General features: G+C 38.0%; 2 protein-coding genes across 7 annotated transcripts in view; one reads left to right on the top strand and one right to left on the bottom strand.

Annotated features, from left to right (window-relative positions):
• The first annotated feature begins 92 nt into the window (after nt 1-92).
• On the top strand, nt 93-13,944 carry ATP6V1D (ATPase H+ transporting V1 subunit D). Its single transcript, XM_081117968.1, has 9 exons — nt 93-422; nt 4,726-4,843; nt 7,388-7,467; nt 8,830-8,897; nt 9,542-9,586; nt 10,481-10,584; nt 11,140-11,206; nt 12,327-12,405; nt 13,330-13,944. Exons 1-9 carry the CDS (start codon nt 382-384, stop codon nt 13,469-13,471), a joined length of 744 nt encoding a protein of 247 aa, XP_080974094.1. The 5' UTR covers nt 93-381; the 3' UTR covers nt 13,472-13,944.
• A 2,895-nt stretch (nt 13,945-16,839) lies between these two features.
• PALS1 (protein associated with LIN7 1, MAGUK p55 family member) overlaps nt 16,840-23,637 on the bottom strand; it is a 72,057-nt gene continuing 65,259 nt past the window's right edge. For all 6 annotated transcript variants that reach the window (XM_081117908.1, XM_081117910.1, XM_081117912.1 and 3 more), the window contains one exon: nt 16,840-17,094. In XM_081117908.1, the coding sequence (XP_080974034.1) occupies nt 16,918-17,094 (177 nt within the window). In that variant the 3' untranslated portion in view covers nt 16,840-16,917. The remainder of the gene's footprint in view (nt 17,095-23,637) is intronic.

Below are 23,637 nucleotides of genomic sequence, written 5' to 3'. Positions count from 1 at the left end.
CAACCGGAGGAAGAGAAGGCGTGTACTCTTCTCTCTGGTTCTTTCGCTTCCAGCTGGCACAGCCTTGCGCAGCCGCCCGGAAGCTGGAGTGGGAGGGGCTAGAAAGTGAACCCAAAGTAAGGGGCCGTCTCGTGGTGCGCGCGCCTCAACATCCGGGCATCGCCCTTTTCACGTCCTCCCGTCCCTCCCACCACCCACCCTTTCACCCCCAGTGCCAACAGGAAGCGGAAGTGAGGAATGCGTATCGCCGCGGCCTCTTAGCAACGAGGGGGGTGTCAAGTGACACAATCAGCTGACTCCGGTAGAGGAAGGCACTGTGGCTGGGTCTGTGGCAACCGCGACTGCCGGGCCGGGAACCCGAGCCGAACAGTCACCGTCAGAATGTCGGGCAAAGACCGAATTGAAATATTTCCCTCGCGAATGTAAGTAAAAGAATGGGACGGGCAGCTCTCATTAGGTTCAGGAACGCCTGGAGGGATCCTCGTTTCCTCCGACCCTGGACCAGCGGCGAGGTTCCAGATTTTCTGGGCGGATCCTGAGCTCTCCCGTCTCGTTTCGTGAGTGCAGGGCGAGGCTCCCCGACGGCCCCCTCACACATTCCTCCGAGTGAACCCGGCTGGTCAGAGCGATCCCGGCCCCTAGGAACGAGCACCTGGCCTGCTGGCTTTTGTGGAGGTCGGCTGACCTTCCTCATTAATCGAGCCATTCATTCCACACTCCCTATTGAACCGGGCCCTGATTTTATGTAACTACGAATCGTCGCCACTCCTGCCCTAACAGCGTTCGGTTAAGCGAAGAGATGGACAAGCCAACGAGGTTTGATAAATGGACTGAGAAGGGAAGTTTACTGCATACAGAAGAGACTTCTAAGCCAAATTGGGTGTTGAATCGAAATGCCCTAGCGTGGACCTCAGATTCGATCTTAGATCCCCTTAGTCATTTTCCAAAATCCCATGAAATGTCACCTGCGGTGGGAAGATAGCCCCGAGTTTCTGAGGCATTCCTCTTGCTCTGTCACCACTGCACCCTGTTCAGACCTCCGTTAATATCCCCCATCACCTTGTAGAGTGGATGGCATTTACCTAGCTTTCCCACTGGACTGTGCGCTCTCTCCAGGATGAGAGTGTCTCCATCCATAGACAGTCCACAGAAAATGTTCCTTGAATGAACCCAGGCCTTGGAATCTGCTCAGCTGTGCACTTCCTTTCTCATTTGGCCTGATTTCTTTGGCAGGAGAAATAGCATGTCGCCCTAGGTGTTTGGTCAGTCTGTAAAGAAAATTTTGAGGTTTTCTCACAAGTACCTAACAATGTGTGGAAAGTAAAGATTGTTCTTATTGGCCCTCTCCTCCTCCTCTTCCTCTTTTTTCTTTTTTTCCCAGTGAGGAGCAGAAGATCAGTTTCGGCTCTGACATTTAGATTTTTTTTTTTTTTATTGTGGTCCTATCTCTTTGGAAGTATTCTGTTGTTTTTCTTCATCTTGACCTTTTTCTCAGAGAATCTGAGGACTCTTAAAATAAGAGTTATTTTCAAACCCCAAACCTAGATTTCTGTCTCCGCTCTTATTGAAATGAAGGAGTTACTGGCTGTTTGTTTATATTTTTACTTTCACCTGCTAACTTTCTAATAGCTGTTTGTACTACCTGGGAATTGTCAGTTGTGGAGAAGAGAGCCAATCTCTAGCATAGCTTGTAGCAGTCTAAGGCTGTGTTCCTAGATGATACCGGCCCCCATTAAAATGTCTGCCTGAGAAAGCTCAGCGCTGCCTGGAGAATTTACTGTTTGTTCTAGCCAACACCTGATGGTAGATCTCTGACCGCCCTTTCTTAGGGCATTAACTCTTCAGTTTATGAATCTTTCATTTTCCCATTGAGATGTATAGGGTCCCCAAAAATGTATACACACTTTAACAGCTGATAGCTCAATTTTGAAAATGAAATGTGGTTTAATAAACACTGCCTTTATAATTATTCAAAGTGTGTGTATACATTTTTTTGGGACTCCCTGTATATAGAAGTATCTTTCTCAAGGACCTGAAAACCATTTCTTTGAAATGTAATTACCAGGAAGGATAGGGCCTCTGTCAGCGAGGATAGAATCCTAACTTCCAGAATTGCAGCCACATTTCCACTAATTTCCACTGACCAGCCCTTTGTAATTTTTCATGTCCCTGATTCTTCTAGAGTCCCCTCTCTCTCCCTTCCCTCATTCTTCCTTTAAAATGCCAGTCACCTCTGCACAAATAAGAATGGAGCTCAGCTCTTTCCCCTACTGAGTTGTTACTAAGTAAAATCTGTTTTCACTGGTTCAACTGAAGTTTGGCTGTGTTAATCTTAGATAGTAGTAGAATGTTAACCTTTTTTTGTTATACTTTAAGACTAAGAGGTGAAAATAGACTTCTTTAAGAAGAATGATAGGTTTGTGAAGGTGAAAATTGCTATTTGAGAGCACCCAGCTTGCTGTTTAAGGGGAAAATCAGGTGCAGGAAGTTAACGGCATCTCTAAATATTTTCCCCAAGGCTTAGCGCAGGTACTTGGTCATGTAGTCATATGTCTTTGATTCATCTGGAAACAAGTTATCATCCTAGCTGAAGGTCAGACACTTTTAAGTAGGGCTGGAACTTGTAAAAAAACAATTTTTTTAAGAGCTAGGCTAGAAAATACAGTAGTGACTTCTCTTTGAGACAGTTCCAGCTTACAGTATTAGCCTGTGAAATGGGGCTGACACCCACTTAGGCACCAGAGACAGAAGCAAGTTTAGGGTGAGATTAAAAGAGGCATGAAGGATTTGGAGTCCACAGAAATCAGTTAAATCCAAATTATACCTATAAGGGCTGTAAACCCTTGGGCAAGTCACACTTCAAGTGTCAAGAGTAAAAGTTTTATTTTACAGAGGTGCCATTACCTAAGAGGAAATTAAAATTAGCATGGTAAGTTCAATTTTATCAACCAGTTTGCCTTTTTACTATGAACTTGCTGGAAGCTGCAGTACTAGGATTTGACTTAAATTTGATCCAACTCTTTGAGCCGAAATTCTGGTGGTTAGTGTCAACAATACAGTATGTTTAAATGTACACATTGGGGTGGCTAGCTCCTGTTCAGGCAAGAAACTGAACCAGCTTCACTGGTTAGACCTTCAGTGAGTGCAGAGTCAGTCCCTGATTGCTAGAGAGAGAATTGTTCATCTGGTGCTATTCATAATCTGTAGTCCCATGTGTTTGGGGTACAGTGGACCTAGCTAGGTTTGAGAGTTTGAGCCTGGGCGAGTCACTGGAGCCAGAAATTTGTTTCAGGTCCTGCTCTGCCTTTTCTTCACTGAGTGACTGTGGGAAAGTTGTTTCATTTTCCTGAGCCTCATTTTCTTAACTTTAAGGATAATGTCTAAAGCTCCTTCCAGCTAGAGAATTGCCTCAGTAAGCTTTGCACTATGGTAAAAGATTTAAATACTAAGAATTTAGCCAAAACGTCCATTAATACCCACTATTTTGCAATTGGTTATCAAACCATTCATATGAAATTATATCCCGTTAAACAAATCACTTTAAGTATTTAAGATAATCTATTGTTGAACTTATTACCCACTTTATTCCATTATTAAATTTTATTTGGCATATGGGAGCAAGAACAGAAATGTTAATTTCTACTGTTGGTTTCTAGACTTTGGTATTGGGGTTTCTGATGGGAAAAGGTTGAAATAGGAGGTAAGGAGACTTCAGTAGCTTGTCACTTCTTAGGAGTCTTTACTAATATATGTCGCTTATAAGTTACCCAGAGTCATTTGTTACCTAATTTATTACATTTATTTGCTATGTAAAGTCATTTACAAATTAATAAAATGGTAGTAGGATCTTGATTGATATCAAAACACTTTAATACCACACTTTTAATAGAAAAAGTAATAAGTGGTTGTGGAATAAAATGCCAAAGATACAAAAGAATATAGTAGTAAAAAGTAAATCTTATTTTTTTCAGTCAGCCCCATTTCCCAAAGGAAACTTACAGTCTCTGTGAATCCTTTTTAGTCTCTTCTCTGTATCTATATAAGCATATTTATCCTTCTTTGCTTTGCATAGCTAAAACAGTATATATAATATAGGAAACACATGTCGACCTACCTTACTCTTTTTTTTTATGACTGCATGTCATTCCATTGTATAATGAGACATAATTTATGGAACATTTAACTTGTTTCCACCCATTTGTATTGTAAATAGTGCTGGAGTGCTCATTCTTAACCTTAGACATGTTTTGTATACATGTGGGAGTAAATCTGTAGGATAAATTCCTTAAAGTGGAATTGCTGGTCCTGAAGGTAAGTGCATTTTGAATTTTGATATAAATTAGTGGACAGATTTAAAAAAAAAATCCTTAATACACTTCTAATGGAAACAGATATTGTTTTAACTTACAAATCAAATAAGTATTTAAACCATGCTGGCATTATAAAATAGCACTCCTGATAAATTTTATTATGACTTAATAAGTATTTTTGCCAAATATTGATTAAAACATTGTTTTCAGTTTTAAATAAATACACTTCTCATTTATGGAACACTTGAGGGTAGAAAACTGCAGTATTGAGAAACCAATTAAACCCATCAACTACAAATGCTATATATTATTCTGATGACATCAAAAATAAAGCATAATTTTAACATTGTATTGGGGAGGAATTTTTATTTCTTTTAAACAATGGGAATAAATGTCTTTAACTTTCTTTATACAGGGCACAGACCATCATGAAGGCTCGATTAAAAGGAGCACAGACAGGTCGAAACCTCCTGAAGAAAAAATCTGATGCCTTAACTCTTCGATTTCGACAGATCCTAAAGAAGATCATAGAGGTAGAATGAACTTTGCTTAGAACAGTATTTTAGAAATAGCTAAGGAAAATTGAACATGGCTGTTGACATTTTTGTTTAATATTTCTTTATTGATTTCAGAGAGAGGAAGGGAGAGGGAGAGAGAGAGAAAGAAACATCAATGATGAGAGAGTCACTGATCTGCTGTCTCCTGCACACCCCCTTTTGGGGATCAAGCCTGAAACCCGGGCATGTGCCCTGACTGGAATCGAACCACGATCTCCTGGATCCTAGGTCGATGCTCAATACTGAGCCACGCCTGCCAGGTGGCTATTGACATTTTACTTTCGGTTATTTGAATTAAATTTTTTTTTTCAAAAGTAAAAGTAATTCACATAGTTCATTTAATAAAATCCAAACTCCTTGCTCTTGTTCCTGAGCCCCACTTGACCTAATCTGGCCCCTGCCTGCCTCCCTGATCTCATTTGCCGCATTCTTCCTAACAGCCTCCTCCAGGGCCTTTGCATTAGCTGTTTCTTCTGTCCGAAATGCTCTTTCCCCAGAACTACTTATGACTGGCTCCTCTGGCCATCCTGGTCTCTTCCCAGAGGCCATTGCTGATCACCCAATCTGAAGTGACCACCGTATTTACTTCTGTCACATTTCCTTATTTTGTTTTTATCATAGCACGTACTACTGCATGGTATGTTCTTGTTTGATTGGTTAACCCCACTAGAGAATGTAAGTTCCATGAGAGGGGGACTTTGTCTTTTCAGCAATATATTTTCAGTGCCTAGCACAGTGCTGGCACCTGGTATTTTAACTCAGTACTTTTTGGATAAATGATGTGTGAATACAGAAGTATATAAAAAAGTAAAAGTCCTTTCCCATTTCCCCTTCCCCAGCCCCAATTATCCTTTCATTTCCCAGAGGAGTTCTTTGTGACATTTTGGTTTATATCCTTTCCTTCTTCTCTCTCTCAATTTTTTTCTCCCTCAATCTCTCAATCTCTCTTAACACATATCAAAAGTATTGCTTTTGTAAAGCATATACCAAGAGTATCATGTGTGGCTGTATATCCACACACACATGTTCTTAGTAACAAACGTGCATGCAACTTACATATATATATATTTATGTGTATATATGTAATATACACACACACACACACACATATTTATATTTATGTAACATTTATTTTCTGCCCCACTCCCCCTTCCTTTACTCCATAGCAGAATGTGGACAGCTTTCTATGTCACTACATATGGATCAGTCTTATTCTGTATAACAGCTGAATAGTACTCCATCACATGGGTAATGGAATTTAACCGTTTCTCTACTATTGATGGATGTGTAATTTTACCATTTGTGGGGGAAGGTACTCTTAAGTCCTTATGTGTATGTATGCTAGCATTGCTTATGTGTATGTATGCTAGCATTTCTCTGGAAAAGAATCTTAGACTCTCAAGAATCATTTAAATGTTTGATAAATAACTGTGAAATCGCCCTCTAAATTGTTATACTAATTTATGTATCTACCAAATGATTAGTGAGAGGACCTATTTTCTTAAATTCTTCTTAATTGGGTATTAATTTTTTTATTTGTTGCCAATACATTGGTCTAAAATTGCTATCTTACTTTAGTTTGTACTACTTTTGATTGTGATGTTGACCATCTTTTCATGTTTACTGGTAATTTGATTTTCTTTTATTTTTGTGTGGAAGTTCTGTATTTAGTGTATAAAATGCTAAAAATATTTTCTTCAAGTCTAACTTTCTTAAAAATGATATCTTAATTTTTTTCAGTCACATCTGTTAGTCTTTTCCTTTATATAGCTTTTGGGTTACATATAATGCTTGGAAATACCTAAAAAGATTAGGAAAATACTCTGTTTTATTTTACAGTTTTAAAAATCTTTAATAATTTCTGGGTTTTTGGGGGTGGTGGTGGTGATGTGAAGAGGTAGGGATTTAGCTTTATCATTTTGTAAATGGATGGCCAGTTGAATGGTCTCTTTACACTACTAAATTCCAGTGTAGTCCTGGGGCTGTTTCTGAATTGTCTATTCCATTTCATTGACTTACCGACCCAGTACCTGATTTATTTCCTTATCATAGCTATACATTTTTAATACTTGGTAAGGTAGCTCTCTACCCACCTGTCCCAGTTACTCTTCTCTTTCAAAATAAATTATTGGATATTCTCAGACTATTCCAGATTTATTTTAGAATCACTATGCCATTAGGATTTTGACTGCACTGTAATGAATTTAGGAGATTAATTTAAGTCAATCGTCTTGGACCCATTCAGAAATAACATAGTCCTGCAGTAAAGATTCAGTTTTTGATTTCTTAATGTCTTTATTTTGATGTTTTAATTATAAAACTTATGGTTTTGCAACAAGGTTAGTGACCATAACCAAAACTGTTCAAGCAAAGTTGGAATTTTTTTTTTTTTTATCATTATCAAATCAGTGTTTACATGCACACCTGACATAAAATACTGATGATTATTAAAGGAACATGATTATGATTTTTCCTTGTAAAAAACTTAGTTGTATCAGCTATTGGTTTATGCTTTTTCAGACTAAAATGTTGATGGGTGAAGTGATGAGAGAAGCTGCCTTTTCACTTGCTGAGGCCAAATTCACAGCAGGGGACTTCAGGTAAGAAGACTAAAGGGGGTGTTTTGAAAAATCAGAGTGCTTTTATGTTCATAATTTTATTTAAAAGCCATTTTAAATTTAAAAAATATAAGCATTAAAGACAGTTGATATAGGAGTAATAAGGAAGGACACCTAACCCCATCACCTTAACACCACTGTCTTTATTACTACCCACATGTATCTGTTACATAGTTGCAGGCACAGGATACTTAATATTTTATAGTCCATTTTCATTTAACATCGTTATCATAAATATTTTTCCTTGTTTTCACTTAGCTGCATAATCTTTCTCTAGATGTACCATAATTCTTTAACCTTTCCTCCTAATGGAGGACCTTTGGGTTTGGAATATTAGAAAAGGTGCCAGATTTTCTGGAATATTAGAAAAGGTGCCATGAACATCTTCATTCATATGTATTTTTGTTTCTATTGAATTATTTCCTTAGGATAAAATTTTGAAGATGGAATTGATCATTTAAAGGGCATGTATTTTATGGCTTTTGCCCTGTCAATATATGCTTTACAAAGCATACAAAGTACTTCAGTTATTGCTTTACAAAGGGGTTTTGCCCATTTCCATGTTATGCGATTCCCCAAATAAGACTGTGAAGTAGACCCGGTAGGCAGTTATTCTCAGTTTAAGTTCAGTGCCTTCCTGAGTGAAATGGCTATTCAGGGGCAGAGGTAGGAGTTATTTTCAGGGGTTTTGATTTTATTTTTCTTTGCCCAATAAAACAATGCCTTCATTCTTAGTTTCTATTATCTATCTAGGATCATTACCTGGTGGGCAGGTCTTAACAGCCTGAGGGGCATAAGGCCTTTGAAGCAGTAGACTAAGTTTTGCCAGTGTTGGTAGGATAACTACTTGCATTGACTTTTCTGGAAGAGGGAGGGAATCAGTAGTGTGTAAGTGGTCCGTGAATGCTTTAGGGTGGTTACGGGGAAAACACTGTTTTATAATAAAAATGAGGAGTCAGACAAAGGCAGATGGAAGGTAGGTAAGTTCTAGGGTAAAGGAATTGTACTCCTGCTTAGCCAAACTTAGATTTGAACAGCAGACCTAAAAGGACGGCAAGCTTTCTCTTAATTACATTAGCAGGATGAAAATCCCACGTCTTGACTGAAAACTCAAGCAGTCTGCATACTTTGAAATCATTCTCTGTTGCTTTTTGTAGGGCTGATTCTCACTCTTTGCTCTCTGACGCCCTCCTCTGGAAGTAGTGATTTTTGTCCTTTTCTGGAAAAAGATGTTATCAGAACATACTTACCTGTGACACCTCACTCTTGTTAAAATTATCCAGTGGTAGGTTTATTTTTCACTCTAAAAACACAACTAAACCAAGGCCTTTTTTCCCCCTGCAGCACCACCGTTATCCAAAATGTAAATAAAGCCCAAGTGAAGATTCGAGCAAAGAAAGATAATGTAGCAGGTAACTCTTCAACCCTTTAGAACCCTTAGGGGAGAAAAGGTGACATTTTAAAATTAATCTGTTTATATAGCAATATCTTGATATCCCAGTTAATCTTTTCTGCCTAGAACAAGTTGATTGGCTTTACATGTTAAACCCATTGTAACTGGTGTTTGCCAGGGGGTTGGGGTAGGGGAAATGGGGAGTTGTTCAGTAGATATAAAATTAAGGTTATACAGGATACATTCCAGAGATATGCTGTACTACTAATAGAATAATATGGTGTGTACTTAAAAACTTGTTCAGAGGGTAGATCTCATATTGAGAGTTACACACACACACACACACACACACACACACAGGAAAAGGGACACAACAAATCTTTTGGAGATATGTTTATTACCTTGATTGTGGTGATGGTATCATGGATGGATGCATGTGTCTAAACTCATCAAAATGTATACATTAAATATGTGCAATTTTTTGTATATTAAGCCATCAAAGCTGAAAGGAAAAAAACCCCACGGTAACAACCAGATCCCTTATTACTCAGCTAATTTAATTTTTGAATAGGATTGAACACTTAAGAAGGCAGGTTCCTAAGTTCACTCCTTGAAGCCAGTTACAATCCCATACGATCTGTTGACTTTTTCTGTGTTTAACAGGTGTTACTTTGCCAGTATTTGAACATTACCATGAAGGAACTGACAGTAAGTGTCTCTGGGTCCTGATTTCTTTTTAAGTGAACCTTGTTTTGGAAAATGAGTTTGGTGGTTCCAGTGTTAGAGCCTTGTCTGATACAGCCAGGATAATAGTCAGTTCACCAAAAGGTGTTATGGTTGGGAGTCATTAAACATTGTACCTATCTTAAAATATTTTATTTCAACCTAGAGATATATAAATGTATAGCCATTTAACACTTCAGAAATATAAGCTGATGGCCTTTCTTTGGGTGTGAATCCACTGATTAGACTTCCACATTGTCTTTCTGCATAAACCACACCCATAATGCATTGTTTATAATTTCCAGTTTGGGCCTTTTTAAAGTAGTATAAGATCTTGGACACTGTGATGCAAACTGAATGCTAAATCTTCCTAGCTTTTTATAACCCACTCTGAATTTTTTATAATTGTCTCATCCTTCCCTAATTTGGCAGCATTTTTGTAGTAAAACATCTTTGAGTTTAATCAAAAATTTTTTTTAATAGAAACAATATTCTTTCTTGGGCACTTATCTTTCATTGTTCCACATAAAATAATTAGTACAGCTCGAATAAATTAGAGCATTCTGGACAGAGTGTCATTGTACTGGGGCATCAGGCAGTATGGTCTATTTAGAGAATGGGGCAGTTGGTAACTCCAGTGGTCTGGTGAAGTGAGGGTTGGATAAAAACTTCTATAGTCAGAATAGTATCCTTGTGGAAGACTATTCAGCGTCATGTCCTACAGTGTTTGGGGAGTGAGATAGGCACTTCATGTTTGCATTTAACACAGATAGCCAATTTGTTTTTCCCTTTTGGCATTGTTCTGCCTTATCTTCTTTTGGGGAATTTTAGGGAGAAGATTATTCTACAATTACAATGTTGTCTGACTGGTTCTTTCAGGTTATGAACTGACTGGTTTAGCCAGAGGTGGGGAACAATTGGCTAAATTAAAGAGGAATTATGCCAAAGCAGTGGAACTGCTGGTGGAACTCGCCTCGCTGCAGGTAGGTAGAGAATTGCTGAAGAACTCCTGCCATTTCCTTCTAATATTTGAGTGCAGTAGATGCAGATTTGGCTCAGGGCATACTGCGTTCAGTACTTCAAGCTGTTTCCGTGACCCTCTTTGAAACAAGCTAAAGATGTTTTGATTTCTGAAATGGTGGCTTCTATACCATTGTCCCAACTTGTGTTACTAACAAAATGTGCAGTGGTGTAGTTTTACTCTGCTAGGTGAGGACAGTGAATTTAAATGCAAATTTAACACGGTGAATGCATGAAAGCCATGTTTTTCCTTTGTGGCCAGTTAATGTGTATCTAGGTCATTTGTGCATGATTCTCTCCTCTTGCCATTTTTATAACTTTCGATAAGTCTGAAGTAAGTTTAATAGCATGGAGATAGTGTTAGCTTTATGGAAATCTTACAAAATATTTTTTTAACATGTTGAAAGTAGTAGTCTCGGTTTACAAATTTTTTCTACAAGTGCTGTCTGAATGGAGCCAAGTAGCAGGCACAATTTAGAAAGACTTTGTACTTACATTATTTGTCCTCTTTGTTTTAGACTTCCTTTGTTACTTTGGATGAAGCTATTAAGATAACCAACAGGCGTGTAAATGCCATTGAACATGGTGAGTGCAAGCCTGTGGGGCTCTTTGTCCACTGTGCACGCTTCTGCATTTGTTGAACAGCTGCCAGGATCAGGCACTGACCGCCGGGTGGTAAGACAGTGCCCACGGTGGGTAGTGCAGTGAGTCATTAGTGCAGGAACATGTAAAGTGCTTGGATAGAAGGAGAGTGGTGAGTTCAAAATTATGGAATATTTTATTAATTTCTGGTTATATATGAATAAAGGGTGGAAACTATTTCTCAAGAACTCTAGTGTTTTCTTTAGTTCTTTCCAATGATTGAGTGAATGATACATCTTTTGAACACATTAAATATTTAAGTCCCTCCCCCTTAGGCCTGTGTCCTACAGAAATAATGTCCTGTGTTCTCCTTGATTTCTGAAAATAAATTTTCCCATTTGATGCACTATTTTCCATCTCTCTTAGTTCATAATTTTAAAACTATGACTGCTTAGTGTTGATATAATACTTTTTGCTTAAGAAACTCAGTTTTCATCAAAGGAACATTTTTTCAGTTTTAAGGTAAGAAGAAAACTTTGAATAGCAACATTATTTTGCTTGGGCTCTTTGAAGAGGAAGTTATCTTATTTTTTAAAAACTTAAAAAAACACATTTCCTGACTGCTTGCTAGTGCCAGCCCTTGTACATGGAATTGCAAGTGAAACAAAATGGATAAGGTAATAGTCCCAACTCTCATGTTCACATTCTAGAAGAATAGGCAAATTCTGTGTAAAACAGAACCTTATGACTAACACAAAACCCAACTCCCTGCATTCTCTCTGCCTTGATGCTCTACTTTTCAACAGACTACCGTATATTTAAAATAACACTGTGGTTCAATGTCATATATTCATATAAATTCAGTGTCCTATATAGCGAGCGGTCCAATGTTATCTATAGGAAAGACATTAGAAGGGTGCATACCAAAATGTTTATAATAGTTACTTTAGGGTGGTTGGATTATACTTCATTTTCTTTTTTATATTTTTGTTTTCAAAATTTTATGCATTAAATGTACATTGATTTTATAATAAAAAAAAGTAACTGGTATACAAATGAGCACTGGCAATTTGAAAAAAGGTGGTTTGAAGTTCTCATGTGTATATATATTTTTAAACCCTAGTCATCATTCCCCGGATTGAACGTACCCTTGCTTATATCATCACAGAGCTGGATGAAAGAGAGCGAGAAGAGTTCTATAGGTTTGTTGGAATTGGCAGTTATTGATCATTTTCTGTTTTCCATATTCCGAAGTCTCTGTCTGCTGAGAGACTTGTTGGCTTCTGTTCTTTAGAATTAGCACTGCTTGCATTTTATTCTGATACATAAGCGGCGAGAATATTGCCAAAGGCTGTGAGGAAAGATCTATGCCAAGTTTTGCACATACCTAAAACATGGCGTCTCCAAAAAGTTTGGTCAGAGGAACTATTAATAGACTTATTTTTTAAAATGAAACAGTGATTTATGTGGGTGTCTGTCTCCCATATAAAAAGAAACTGGAATTAATCAACCAGTATGTAATGCATGCTGACTGTGTTCCAGAGGGGACATTATGTAGTAGTGTAAATCATACCATTAGAGAACTAGTGCAGTACTTGGAGAGAAATGATGCATGTACATAAATTAGTTATGAACATTCAGAGCTAGTAGGGACAATAAATACTAAATAGGTGTGTACAGGGGCCAGTGCCAGGTTCAGAGAAGTGGGGGACAGGCAAAGGCAGGCATATTCAGGGAACACATGGCCCTCTTGAACTCTTGAGTGGCAGCTGAGTATGACTTCTAATATAAATTATCAAAGGTTATTTAGTTTCTGTCCTTCAGTGCTGTTCAGGGTTGTGGTGAGCCAAATGGAATGATACTTTAATAAATGCTCAAAATCTGTTCCATTATCTGGGAATGGATTTCAAAGTTCATTCACCTTGGGACAGGAGCTTTTGAAATCAGTTAGCTTAGAATATGTGTATTGTACCTCAAATCTTTTTTTAATGGGCTATAAATTACTAAAATTGAAATTAAAGTAAAATTTTGTTCTAGTTTGTATTTATTATCCGTGTTACAAAACTAGAAGAAAGCAAATCTACTTAGTACTGAAATAGCATTCAGAAAATTCCTTTCCTTTACAGGTTAAAGAAAATACAGGAGAAGAAAAAGATTCTGAAGGAGAAAACTGAGAAGGACTTGGCGAAGCGGAAGGCCGCCGGTGAGGTGCTGGAGCCGGCCAACCTTCTGGCCGAGGAGAGGGACGAGGACCTTCTGTTTGAGTGACCTTTCCCGCTCCGCTTCTTCCAGAAGGCCGGCGTGTAGGGCCACTTCATGGGGCTTTGTTTCTGGCCTAAGAATTTCACTGGTTGTAAAATTCCCCTGGAATCCTAATTTACCAACCACTGATCACAGATGAGATGTAGAGAACCTGCCCGGGAACTTGTAGAATTTATTCTGCAGAAGTGTCACCTACTCCATTTGTCACCTCACCAAGCATATTAGGAAATTCCCCTCGAGCCAGCAGTGGTCTCAGGCCAGCTGCTGTCAGAGCAACTTCCATTCCTCCCACTTACACACCTTGGCGCTGTTGTGAGACCGCTGCAGCCACCCTTGTGTAACCGTGCACTTCTCTCCTCAAGCTTTAGGAAGCCTTCACTTATTTTATTTTGCATGACAGGTCTTTGTTCTGTCTGTTATCGAACAGTTTTGCCAATCTGAATGTGACTATGGTATAAACAGTAAAATGATTAAAGATGCGTTGTTCCTTTTTTAAAAATGAAATTAAGGCAACAGAACCTGTGTCTGTGCCAATAGGGAGCTTCCCTCTGGTGAAGAATAAGTTGAAAGCTATCTGTGTTTCACCTAGAGGACCCAACGGACTGACTTCATCCCACAAACTTGAAGACGGGACGGTTGTTAGAGATGCTGAAACCTTACGGCAGAGGTATAAATACAGCAAGAGAAAGTACTCGGTGGCTTTTTTTATTTGAAATATAATTTTACTTTTTATTTTTACAATACAGTGTGCAGTATGACATCTCAAAATAAGAGTGCAGATACAGGATAAGAGTACAAAGGATTAACAATGTCACAAAGGTTACCTTATTAAGGCTAGCTCCCTGGTTCTTATTTTGCACACACATTCACAAAATTACATTCAAATTATTCCTTATCAATACTTATTCCTTAGGCCATCAGAAAAGGGAAAAAAATCCAGACATTAGATTTTCATAGCAAATCTGGATTAGTCTAAATACTGTTCTCCTTTTCATCTGTTCTAACTTAAGATTTCTTTAAAAAAGATATTTCCTTATTTGAACGTGCGTATTTTTAGCTACCGGTATCATTCCTATAAGTGGTTAAGACTTCCCCCTCTCTGGGGTCTCCAATCAGAACCACAGAGGGACAGGAAATGGAACTGGCCACAGCGGCCAGGTGTACAGCAAGGGTTTTTCCATTTTCTTTCAAGGAAGTTAGCAACACCTCAGTGTTCACTTTGTTTAGGGACTGTGTTGAATATCGGCACATCCGTATCACTGGGACAAGCATTTCTATCCCTCTACCATTTCTGATGAGAAAAGAGCTGTAAGACTTCACTGACTCCCCAAATACCTCTTAGGCTTCCTAAAGTACGTTATGCTCGGCACACGCCTTGGTAGGGGATTTGCTTGTTAAAGCCATTATCTGAGTCTTGATAGCACGTGGCTTAGTGTGGATGCAGGCTAACTCAGGGAATGATACAACAGCCACTGACACTACCTGAAATCTCATTCTAACATAATTCAAACTGCCAACATTTTAGATCTTAGGGTTGAAAACAGTTGTCAGTTATGATAAGCAGCTCACAAAACTCCACTGCCTACCATAGACTACCTTTCATTCCCCAGGAGAAAGTAAACTGCAAGACTGAGAAGATGAAGTGCTTATATTCCTTGTCTTCCAATGCTGAAAATCAGTAAGCTTTGCATTTCCTGCTGTAAACTTGGAGTGTTTCAGACCTGAAAAGAGTATGGATGGCATTCCTTCCCTTAACCTAGGATGTCACTTTCTTCCTAATGAACATCATCTTGAAAGTATTTCCACATAAGACACACTCTGCAGCCAACTTTAAGGCCATGCAAATTTGAACAGAAAGGGCAACATATAAACTGTCTACATTTGTTCAAATAAAATTATGTAGATGATAAAAAAATCAAATATACACATGACACTGAGACAAACTACTAATTAAAAACAACTGCTTACATTAAATTAAGTGACAATTCAATATTATTCCAGTGTTTAGCTTTGAGAACAGGAAATGCTGTATCTAAAGTTATCACAAAAATAAAACACATTCACATTTGAGGTTGTTTGTCACACATCACACCATCCCTAAAGGCTTGAAAAGACTACAAATCAACTTTTCATGCCAGGGTGAAAATCCCATTAGCTTAAAACATTTATGGTTTAGCAAGCTGTTGCATTATGATCATAAGAGGCAGACCCTGTTAGGATAAAAACCTCTTTACCCCCACCCATGTTTTTTTCCTAAAATGTTCAAATGACTTTCAGGTCATCCTTTCCTTCTGATCTCAAAGTCAAATGTCATAGTATTTCCTTCAGATAGATGTAATTTTAGTCCAATCTGAGTGTTACCCATGACCATTTGTCAACCTATTAAATATTAGTATACAGTACAGCAGCTATATTCATCACAGAATTCCAGTTTATTACCTATATATAGCACAGTCATCAAATTACTGTGCTCTTCTATAAAAATGCAGACACTGTCAAAGGTGCTATGTCCTCTCATGTATATAAAAAACTGAATCATGAGAAACTTTGTCAACATAGTTTATATGAACATCTGCCACTCATAAAAATATAACTTACACATTCTGTTGTCCTATGCAAATCAGAGAAAGGAAGCAAGGTTACCAAATCAATTGTGACAATTTAAGGAAAATTCAGAAAATCACATATTTGAAAAGATCAGCATGATGTACGCGCTTAACTATATCAGAGTCTGCTGTGTGTACAGTAAAGTCCGATCCACAAAGTTTGAGCTAAAACTGGTGCTTCTAACGGAATGTTTTTCAAGGATTAAAAGACATACAAATGAATTCAAGCCTACCTTGAATTCAAGCCTAGCCCCAGACCAAAATGGCACCTTAAAAAATATTTTTTAATCACCATAATTTAATGTAGTTTTTGAAATCTGTTGTGTATATACTTTCAGCACATAAAAAAATTTTAAGTATTTTTGATGACTAAACCAGTTTTCTTACGAAATAAAGTTTTGCCCAGTACACAGAAACAGAGTCCCTCCCCTCCCCCACCAATTCCCATTAAGTCATTTAAGTTAACTGTTAAAATAACATCAGTATTTTTAACTATGTGAGACATGGACTGCTGTGTATACACACACACGTTTTTCATGGAGATATGACTAGGCAGGAAAGATTTAGTTAGGTGAAAACAGGTTTTTACATGGATAAAATGGAACTGCTCCGTTGAAAGCTTCCATTTAGAATCCCCAAATGAGGCAAGAACCTAAAGCCACAGGGAATAAAGACTGCTGTGCACAAATTACCTACGGGGATTTTCTTCTTGCTAGTTTGAGATCTAAGAACAAGGTCTACGTTGCCAGCCACCTTACCCTCAGAGTCTTGCTGAAGGATCCGGTTTACCTTCGCGCTGGCAGCATGCCAGATCAAGTCCAATCATGCCACAGATGGATGTTTCCTTCACCTCAGCCAAGTGGACGGCACCCACTGAGGTTCAGTATCAAGTTTGTTAATTAACCTAAGCAATTCCTGATAGGCTTTATCAAGATCTGAATTCACAATTGCCGTGTCAAAGTAGTGACCATTGTTCTGCTCCATCTCTCTAGTTTTCTCAATGATTTCTCTCAACTCTTCTGGCTGTAAAGAGTAGATAAAAATTGTGGTTAACTCCTTACCAAAGATGGTGAAAGAACAAGCACACTGCTCTCCTTCTCTCATAATACTCCACCTTAAGAGCTCTTTCCCAGCCTGGTCATGGCCACAGCGACTTCCTTTGCTCTGCCATCTTCAGGACTCACATTGTGAATAGTTTAAAACTCAATATAATCTGTTTATACGGCAATTTAGTTTTTATCTTACGCACAATACTTCAAGAGCACAGACCATTACTTTGAGTTCCCCACAGACATCCATTTTAAAATATTTTAGATCATAACCTCTTCCTAAAAAGAGCATCTTTTGTAACACAGAGTGAATCTTTCTGCTTGGAGCAAGGTTTTTTGTTTTGTTTTTTTAAAATATGGACCCCTATGTTCATGGCAGCCAATTTACAATAGCTAAGATCTGGAAACAGCCTAAGTGCCCATCAGTAGATGAGTGGATAAAAAAACTCTGGGACATTCACACCATGGAACACTATGCAGCTGTAAAAAAGAAGGATCTCTTACCCTTTGGGACAGCATAAAGGGAACTGGAGAGTATTATGCTAAGTGAAATAAGCCAGTCAGAGAAAGACAAATATCACATGATCTCATTCATATGTAGAATATAATGAACAAAATAAACTGATGAACAAAATTGATCCAGAGACATAGAAACGTGGGACAGACTGAGGGACCTCAGAGGAAAGGTGAGGGTGGGGGAGTGGGTGGGGAGAGATTAATCAAAGAACTTACACGCATAAATGCATAACCCACAGACACAGACAATAGTATGGGGAAGGCCTGGGGATGAGGTGAAGGTGGGGTGGAGGGGGTCAATGAGGTAAAGGGGACATCTATAATAATTTCAACAATAAGATAAATTAAAATAAATATATTTTTATTGATTTCAGAGAGAAGAAGGGAGAGGGACAGATAGAAACATCAGTGATGAGAGAGAATCATCAATCGGCTGCCTCTTACATACCCCCTACTGGGGATCGAGCCTGAAACCTGGGCATGTAACTGGGAATCGAACTGTGACTTCCAGGTTCATGGGTCGAAGCTCAATCACTGAGCCACACTGGCTGGGCCTGTTCTTCAAATCTATTGCAAAGTTAGGCAAATTAAACATTATTGGAAAAAACAAAGGATCAATAGAATGGGTATCTTTTTTATTGCAAATATTGCTGGTCAACCCAAGATTTAATAACAATATAGCTGACCCTTGAACAACATGGGTTTGAACTGCACAGGTCCACCTACATGCAGATTGTTTTCAATAAGTATCTGTAATTGTTTTCAATCTGTGGTTGGGAGTCTGCAGATGCAGAGGGCTGACTGCATGCACTGATCTACACTATTTTATATTGGGAACTTGAACATCTGAGGATTTTAGTATCTGCAAGGGGTCCTGAAACCAATCTGCCAGAGATACCAAGGATAGTCAAGTTTTGGGGGGTGTCAAAACTTATACAGGATTTTTGACTGCACGGGGGTGAACAGCCCTAAACCTCACTGTTCAAGAGTCAACTGTGTGTGTGTGTGTGTGTGTGTGTGTATATATAGGAAATACTCAGCTTAATATGTTAAATTGCTACTCTCTTCTTTTTTTCTTTTTTTAAGTATGTCTTTATTGGTTTCAGAGAGAGGGAGAAAGAAAAAAGAAAGGGGGGGAGAGGGAGAGGGAGAGGGAGAGGGGGAGGGGGAGGGGGAGGGAGAGGGGGAGGGGGAGAGGGGGAGAGGGAGAGAGGGAGAGGGGGAGAGGGAGAGGGGGAGAGGGAGAGGGAGAGGGAGAGGGAGAGGGAGAGGGGGCGAGAGAAACCTCAATGATGAGAGTCACTGATCGGCTGCCTCCTGCACATTCCCCACTGGGGATCGAGCCCAAAACCTGGGCATGTGCCCCAACCGGGAATCGGACCATTATCTCCTGGATCATAGGTTGATGCTCAACTGCTGAGCCATGCTGGCTGGGTGCCTCTGTTTTCAATACACAAGGAAGGTCTAAAATTCACTAACAAGTATCCTAAGAGGAGTTTGGGAAACGATATAGTGCAGGTTTTTAAAATACTGGGTAAGGGAAACAACTATTTCACACAGACAAGCAGGTGGCAAGGCTGTGTGCCTCTGACTACCAGGCACAATTGTTCAAAATGTGAAACTGCCTCCAAATCACCCCTGTCAACAAAAAGAACTAATTAAAGTCAAATCCAAATGTCTCAGATATAAAAGTTACATTATCAATACTATATTGGATGCACAATGCAGAATAATTTATATCATTCAACTGGTTGAACTTCTGTAACAGTAAGAAAACATTTTAAAAGTATGACAGCTCTGGCTTGTCCTGAGGTGATTTCTTGTGCAGTTCTCTCATTTTCATTCTGGAATGTTGTGCATCTGGCTGTGGTACACAGAATCCTTTGTTCTCTGGCAGGGACCCTGTTACACTATTGTAGCTGAGCACACTGACATTCTTGCTGAAACTTATGTCTACTCAAAGCTTAAGATTATTATTTTTTAAAATATATCTTTGATTTCAAAGAGAGGAAGGAAGAAGGAGAGATAGAAACATCAATGATGAGAGTCATTGATCAGCTGCGTCCTGCACGCCCCCACTGGGCTAGAGCCAAAACCTGGGCATGTGCCCTGACTGGGAATCAAACTTTGATCTCCTGGATCATAGGTTGATGCTCAACTGCTGAGCCACGCCGGCCGGGCAAAGCTTAAGATTATTGAAAGGACATTCCAGAACTCAAAATAGAATCTAAACCTTGTGGTACTAGAGTTGAAATGTAAATGTTAAGCCCCACATCTTACATAGATTCACACGAACATCCAATCTACCCAGTTTTTTCTTGATCAACTTAAGGTATTTCATCTTTTGCCAAAATGGCTTATATCACTTATTTTGTTTTAGTTTCCTCTTATTTTTTAAATTATAATTCATGAGTAAAATGAAACAAAATGTTTTTGCTCAAAAAATTTTGGGCTGACAAAATTAGCCTACAGGGAAAGTGACTAAGTTCGTACTATCAGTTCACACTCAAGCCTGCTTTTAACAGAACAGATTCCAAGATTCACAGTACAGTCAGACAACCGAGTTTTACATTTTGCATCTAGAGAAACACCATCACTTTCCTAGCTAGCACAAGTTAATTGACTTAAAACTGAGGATTTGTTTTTAAACAACACTTCTATTTTGTGAGTGATAAAGCATTATTGGAAATACCAGAGGAGATACAACATAAGTGAAATTAAAAGGCAATCAGATATATCACCCTCTACCCAACAAATGCGGAATATATATTCTTACTGGTGTGCATGGAACATACACCAAGATAGAACACGTGTTGGGCCATATAGTAAGGTTCAACAAATCTGAAAGACCGACATATTACAGAGTATGTTCTCTGACCACAATGGAATTATAAATCAGTAAAATATATTTTAAAACCTCCAAATAGGTGGAAATTAGGTACTTCTAAATAACTCATGCGTTAAAGAAGACAATGACATAGAGAATTAGAAAGTATTCTAACAAAATAGTGAAAAATATAACCTCAAAATCTGTAGGATGCAACCAAAGAATTGCTTAGGGGGAAAGCTGTAGCTTCATATTAGAAAAGAAGGATTTAAAACTCATCTAGGTTTTCTTCAGACAGCAGAGCAAGTACAAATTAATGTTAAAGTAATTACAAAGAAAGAATAAAAATAAGGCAAGTCATTTAAATAGAAAACAGACCCAAAAAAATAGGGAAAATTAACAAAGAGAAAAGTCCTCTGATTTGGTTCTTTCTCTAAAGGGTTTTGGTTATTCTTTTTAATTTCCACATAAATTTTAAAGTCTTTTCAATTTCTACAAAAAAATCTGAGATTTTTTTTTTAGTGGTAATAGCTTTTTTGATATAAATTCATTTACAATTCACCCATTTAAAATTTACAATTCAACAGGTTTTAATATAGTAGGAGTTGTGTAATCAACACAATTCAATTTCAGAACATTTTCATCACTCCCACCCCCCCAAAACTATACCCATTAGCAGGCACTCCCCATGTTCTACCACCCCGCAGATCTAGGCAACCACTTTAGGTCTCTCTAGATTTGCCTACCTGGACATTCCATAGAAGGGAATCATACAATATATGGTCTGTGTTGTACTGTGTAGCAGTACTTTATTCCTTTTTATGACTGTTTCCCAAGACATACAATAAAGCTACAGTAATCAAGACAGTGCAATATTAGCATAAATACAGAATAGAGTCCAGAAACAGTCCATAATCTACCCTGCACCCTTCTCCCCCACATATTTGGTCAGGCCATTTTTTACAAAAGTGCCCATGTAATTTGATGGGAGAAAGGACAGTCTTTTTCAAGAAATGCTTCTAGAGCAACTGGATGACCACACGTGATTTAAAAACAAAACAAAACAAAACAAAAAGCCAATCTCCACTCTTGCCTTACACTAAAACAGAGATGAACCTGAGATAGATCATAGACCTAAAAGTAAAAGCTAACACAAGAAAACTTAGAAGAAACCATAAGATAAATCTTGGAGTAGACAAATTTTTTCAGTACAAAAAACTCATTGACCATAAGAAAAATGAAAACGTGTACTTAAGAAAAAACATTTCTGATTTCAAAAAATATCATTAAAAAGGTACAAAGACTTGGAAAAAATATTTATATCCAGATATAAAGAACAATTAAAAAATAAGACTTGAGACATTTTACAAAAGAACATGCCTAAATGACCATGTGAAAAGATGCTATCATCAGTCATTAGGAAAATGCATCATGATAACATTTCACACCTATTAGAATTAAAAAACTGTTACAAATCAACACAGCAAAAGTTGGTAAAATTATGGAGTCCATGGAGCAAAAAATGGCAAACTTTTTAACACAGTTTGGTAGTTTTTTACACAGTTAAACATGCACTTAGCATCTGATCCAGTAATTCAGAAGGATGAAAATGTGTCGCCAAAAGACTATGAGCTTTGGTCACACTACACCAAATGGTACTTAAGTGGTGAATGGATAAACTGTCATATATTTAGATCATGGTATATATCGCACTTAGCAAAGGAAGCTATGAACTACTGTTAGATGCAACATAGATGAATCTCAAAACATTATGCTCATACAGAGCCAGATGCAAACTTAAACATACTGTGTGGTCCCACTTATACTAACTTCTAGAACAGACAAAAAATAAATCTGTAGTGACATAAAGCAGATTAGTGGTTGCCTTGGGAAGACGGAGGGTATTAACTTTCAAGAGGCATGAGAGAATTTTTTGGAGTGATGAAAATGTTCCAAATCTTGATCGGCATGGTAGTAACACAGGTATGCATTTTACCAAAACTCACTCAATTATACAACTTAATGTATGGACTTTATTTATGTAAAGTAACCTCAATAACATTGATTTTTAAAAATTAGAAAATTCTAATTAGAAAATCAAGCATATTGTATATATACTGTTAACATTTTGTTATTGATTAAGTCCATGCTTTAAAAATATGTATAATTGGTATCTTTCTAGACCTCACTCAATTTAGGGTGGCTATTTCAAAACAGAGTAGGTAAATATTCCATGAGAGCACTGCCAGACCACTAACCTAAAGAAAGTTGGTTAACATGTTCTGGAACGGTGCATGGCTCTTGGCACGACACTGATTCCTGTTGAAGAAAAACCTAACTAAAAAAGAGTGTGTGTGCTTGAAAACTGAAAATAAGGCTGAATAAGCAGAAGGGAGTTCACCGGTCTGTAAGGGGCATCCCTTTCCTTGAACGATTACAGTATTTCTTGCTTACAAAGTAGCTGCTGGGCGCCAAGTTTCACAGAGTACTCACCTTGCTTTCCTTACTATATGTTGTGATCCTCAAGAACAGCAAGTGACTGTATCTAATATTTCTAATATCTAATATTTCTTTTGAATCATCCCAAGTGCTAAGGACAACAGACACTCTGAACCCACTTATTTATGAACTTATAATTGTGTTGCAAAAAAATTAAAAAGGGGTGAAACACTACTTTAACCAGCTGGTCTACTTAGCCTAGATATTACGTTCAACATGTAGGATGGGGAAGTTCCTGGTGTCTAGAGCCTAAGACACTGAAGAATACTACCTTCCATTTATGTAGGCCGAGGAAGGAATGTAAGTAGGCCCAGAGCAGAAAAGGATAGCTTGAGGTAGGAGGAGGAGGGTTGGCCGTGCTAAAGTCAAGAATCGAAGGAAAGTTACGCTTTGAGTGACTTTTAAGGAGCTTTCAAGGAAGAGCATTATTACATGTTTTTATGGCTTTTAAGGAGATTTAGAAGCATAGCAAAAGAAATGAGATCTGAATGATTCCTCTCTTAAATAGAAATATTTAAAAAATCAGCAAAAACCAAGGAAGAGTAAGTACTTGTTACTTTGACGAGTCACACGGCAGTTTTAATTTCACACGTTTAAATAAAAAGCCAATGCTTTCTGATTATCAGTATATTATCATTTAATTATTAATAATGTTTAGTATACTATGGATGCCCT

This window comes from Miniopterus schreibersii (genome assembly GCF_964146895.1).
Source record: "Miniopterus schreibersii genome assembly, chromosome: 1".
Classification (NCBI taxonomy): Eukaryota; Metazoa; Chordata; class Mammalia; order Chiroptera; family Miniopteridae; genus Miniopterus; species Miniopterus schreibersii.
Note: the sequence above shows the minus strand (reverse complement) of the source record. Positions and strands in the feature narration are given on the sequence as shown.

Coding starts and splice junctions, on each gene's coding strand:
- ATP6V1D (XM_081117968.1), top strand. CDS start 382: ATGTCGGGCAAAGACCGAATTGAAATATTTCCCTCGCGAAT. Junction 423..4,725: donor GAAATATTTCCCTCGCGAAT/GTAAGTAAAAGA, acceptor TTCTTTATACAG/GGCACAGACCATCATGAAGG. Junction 4,844..7,387: donor TCCTAAAGAAGATCATAGAG/GTAGAATGAACT, acceptor ATGCTTTTTCAG/ACTAAAATGTTGATGGGTGA.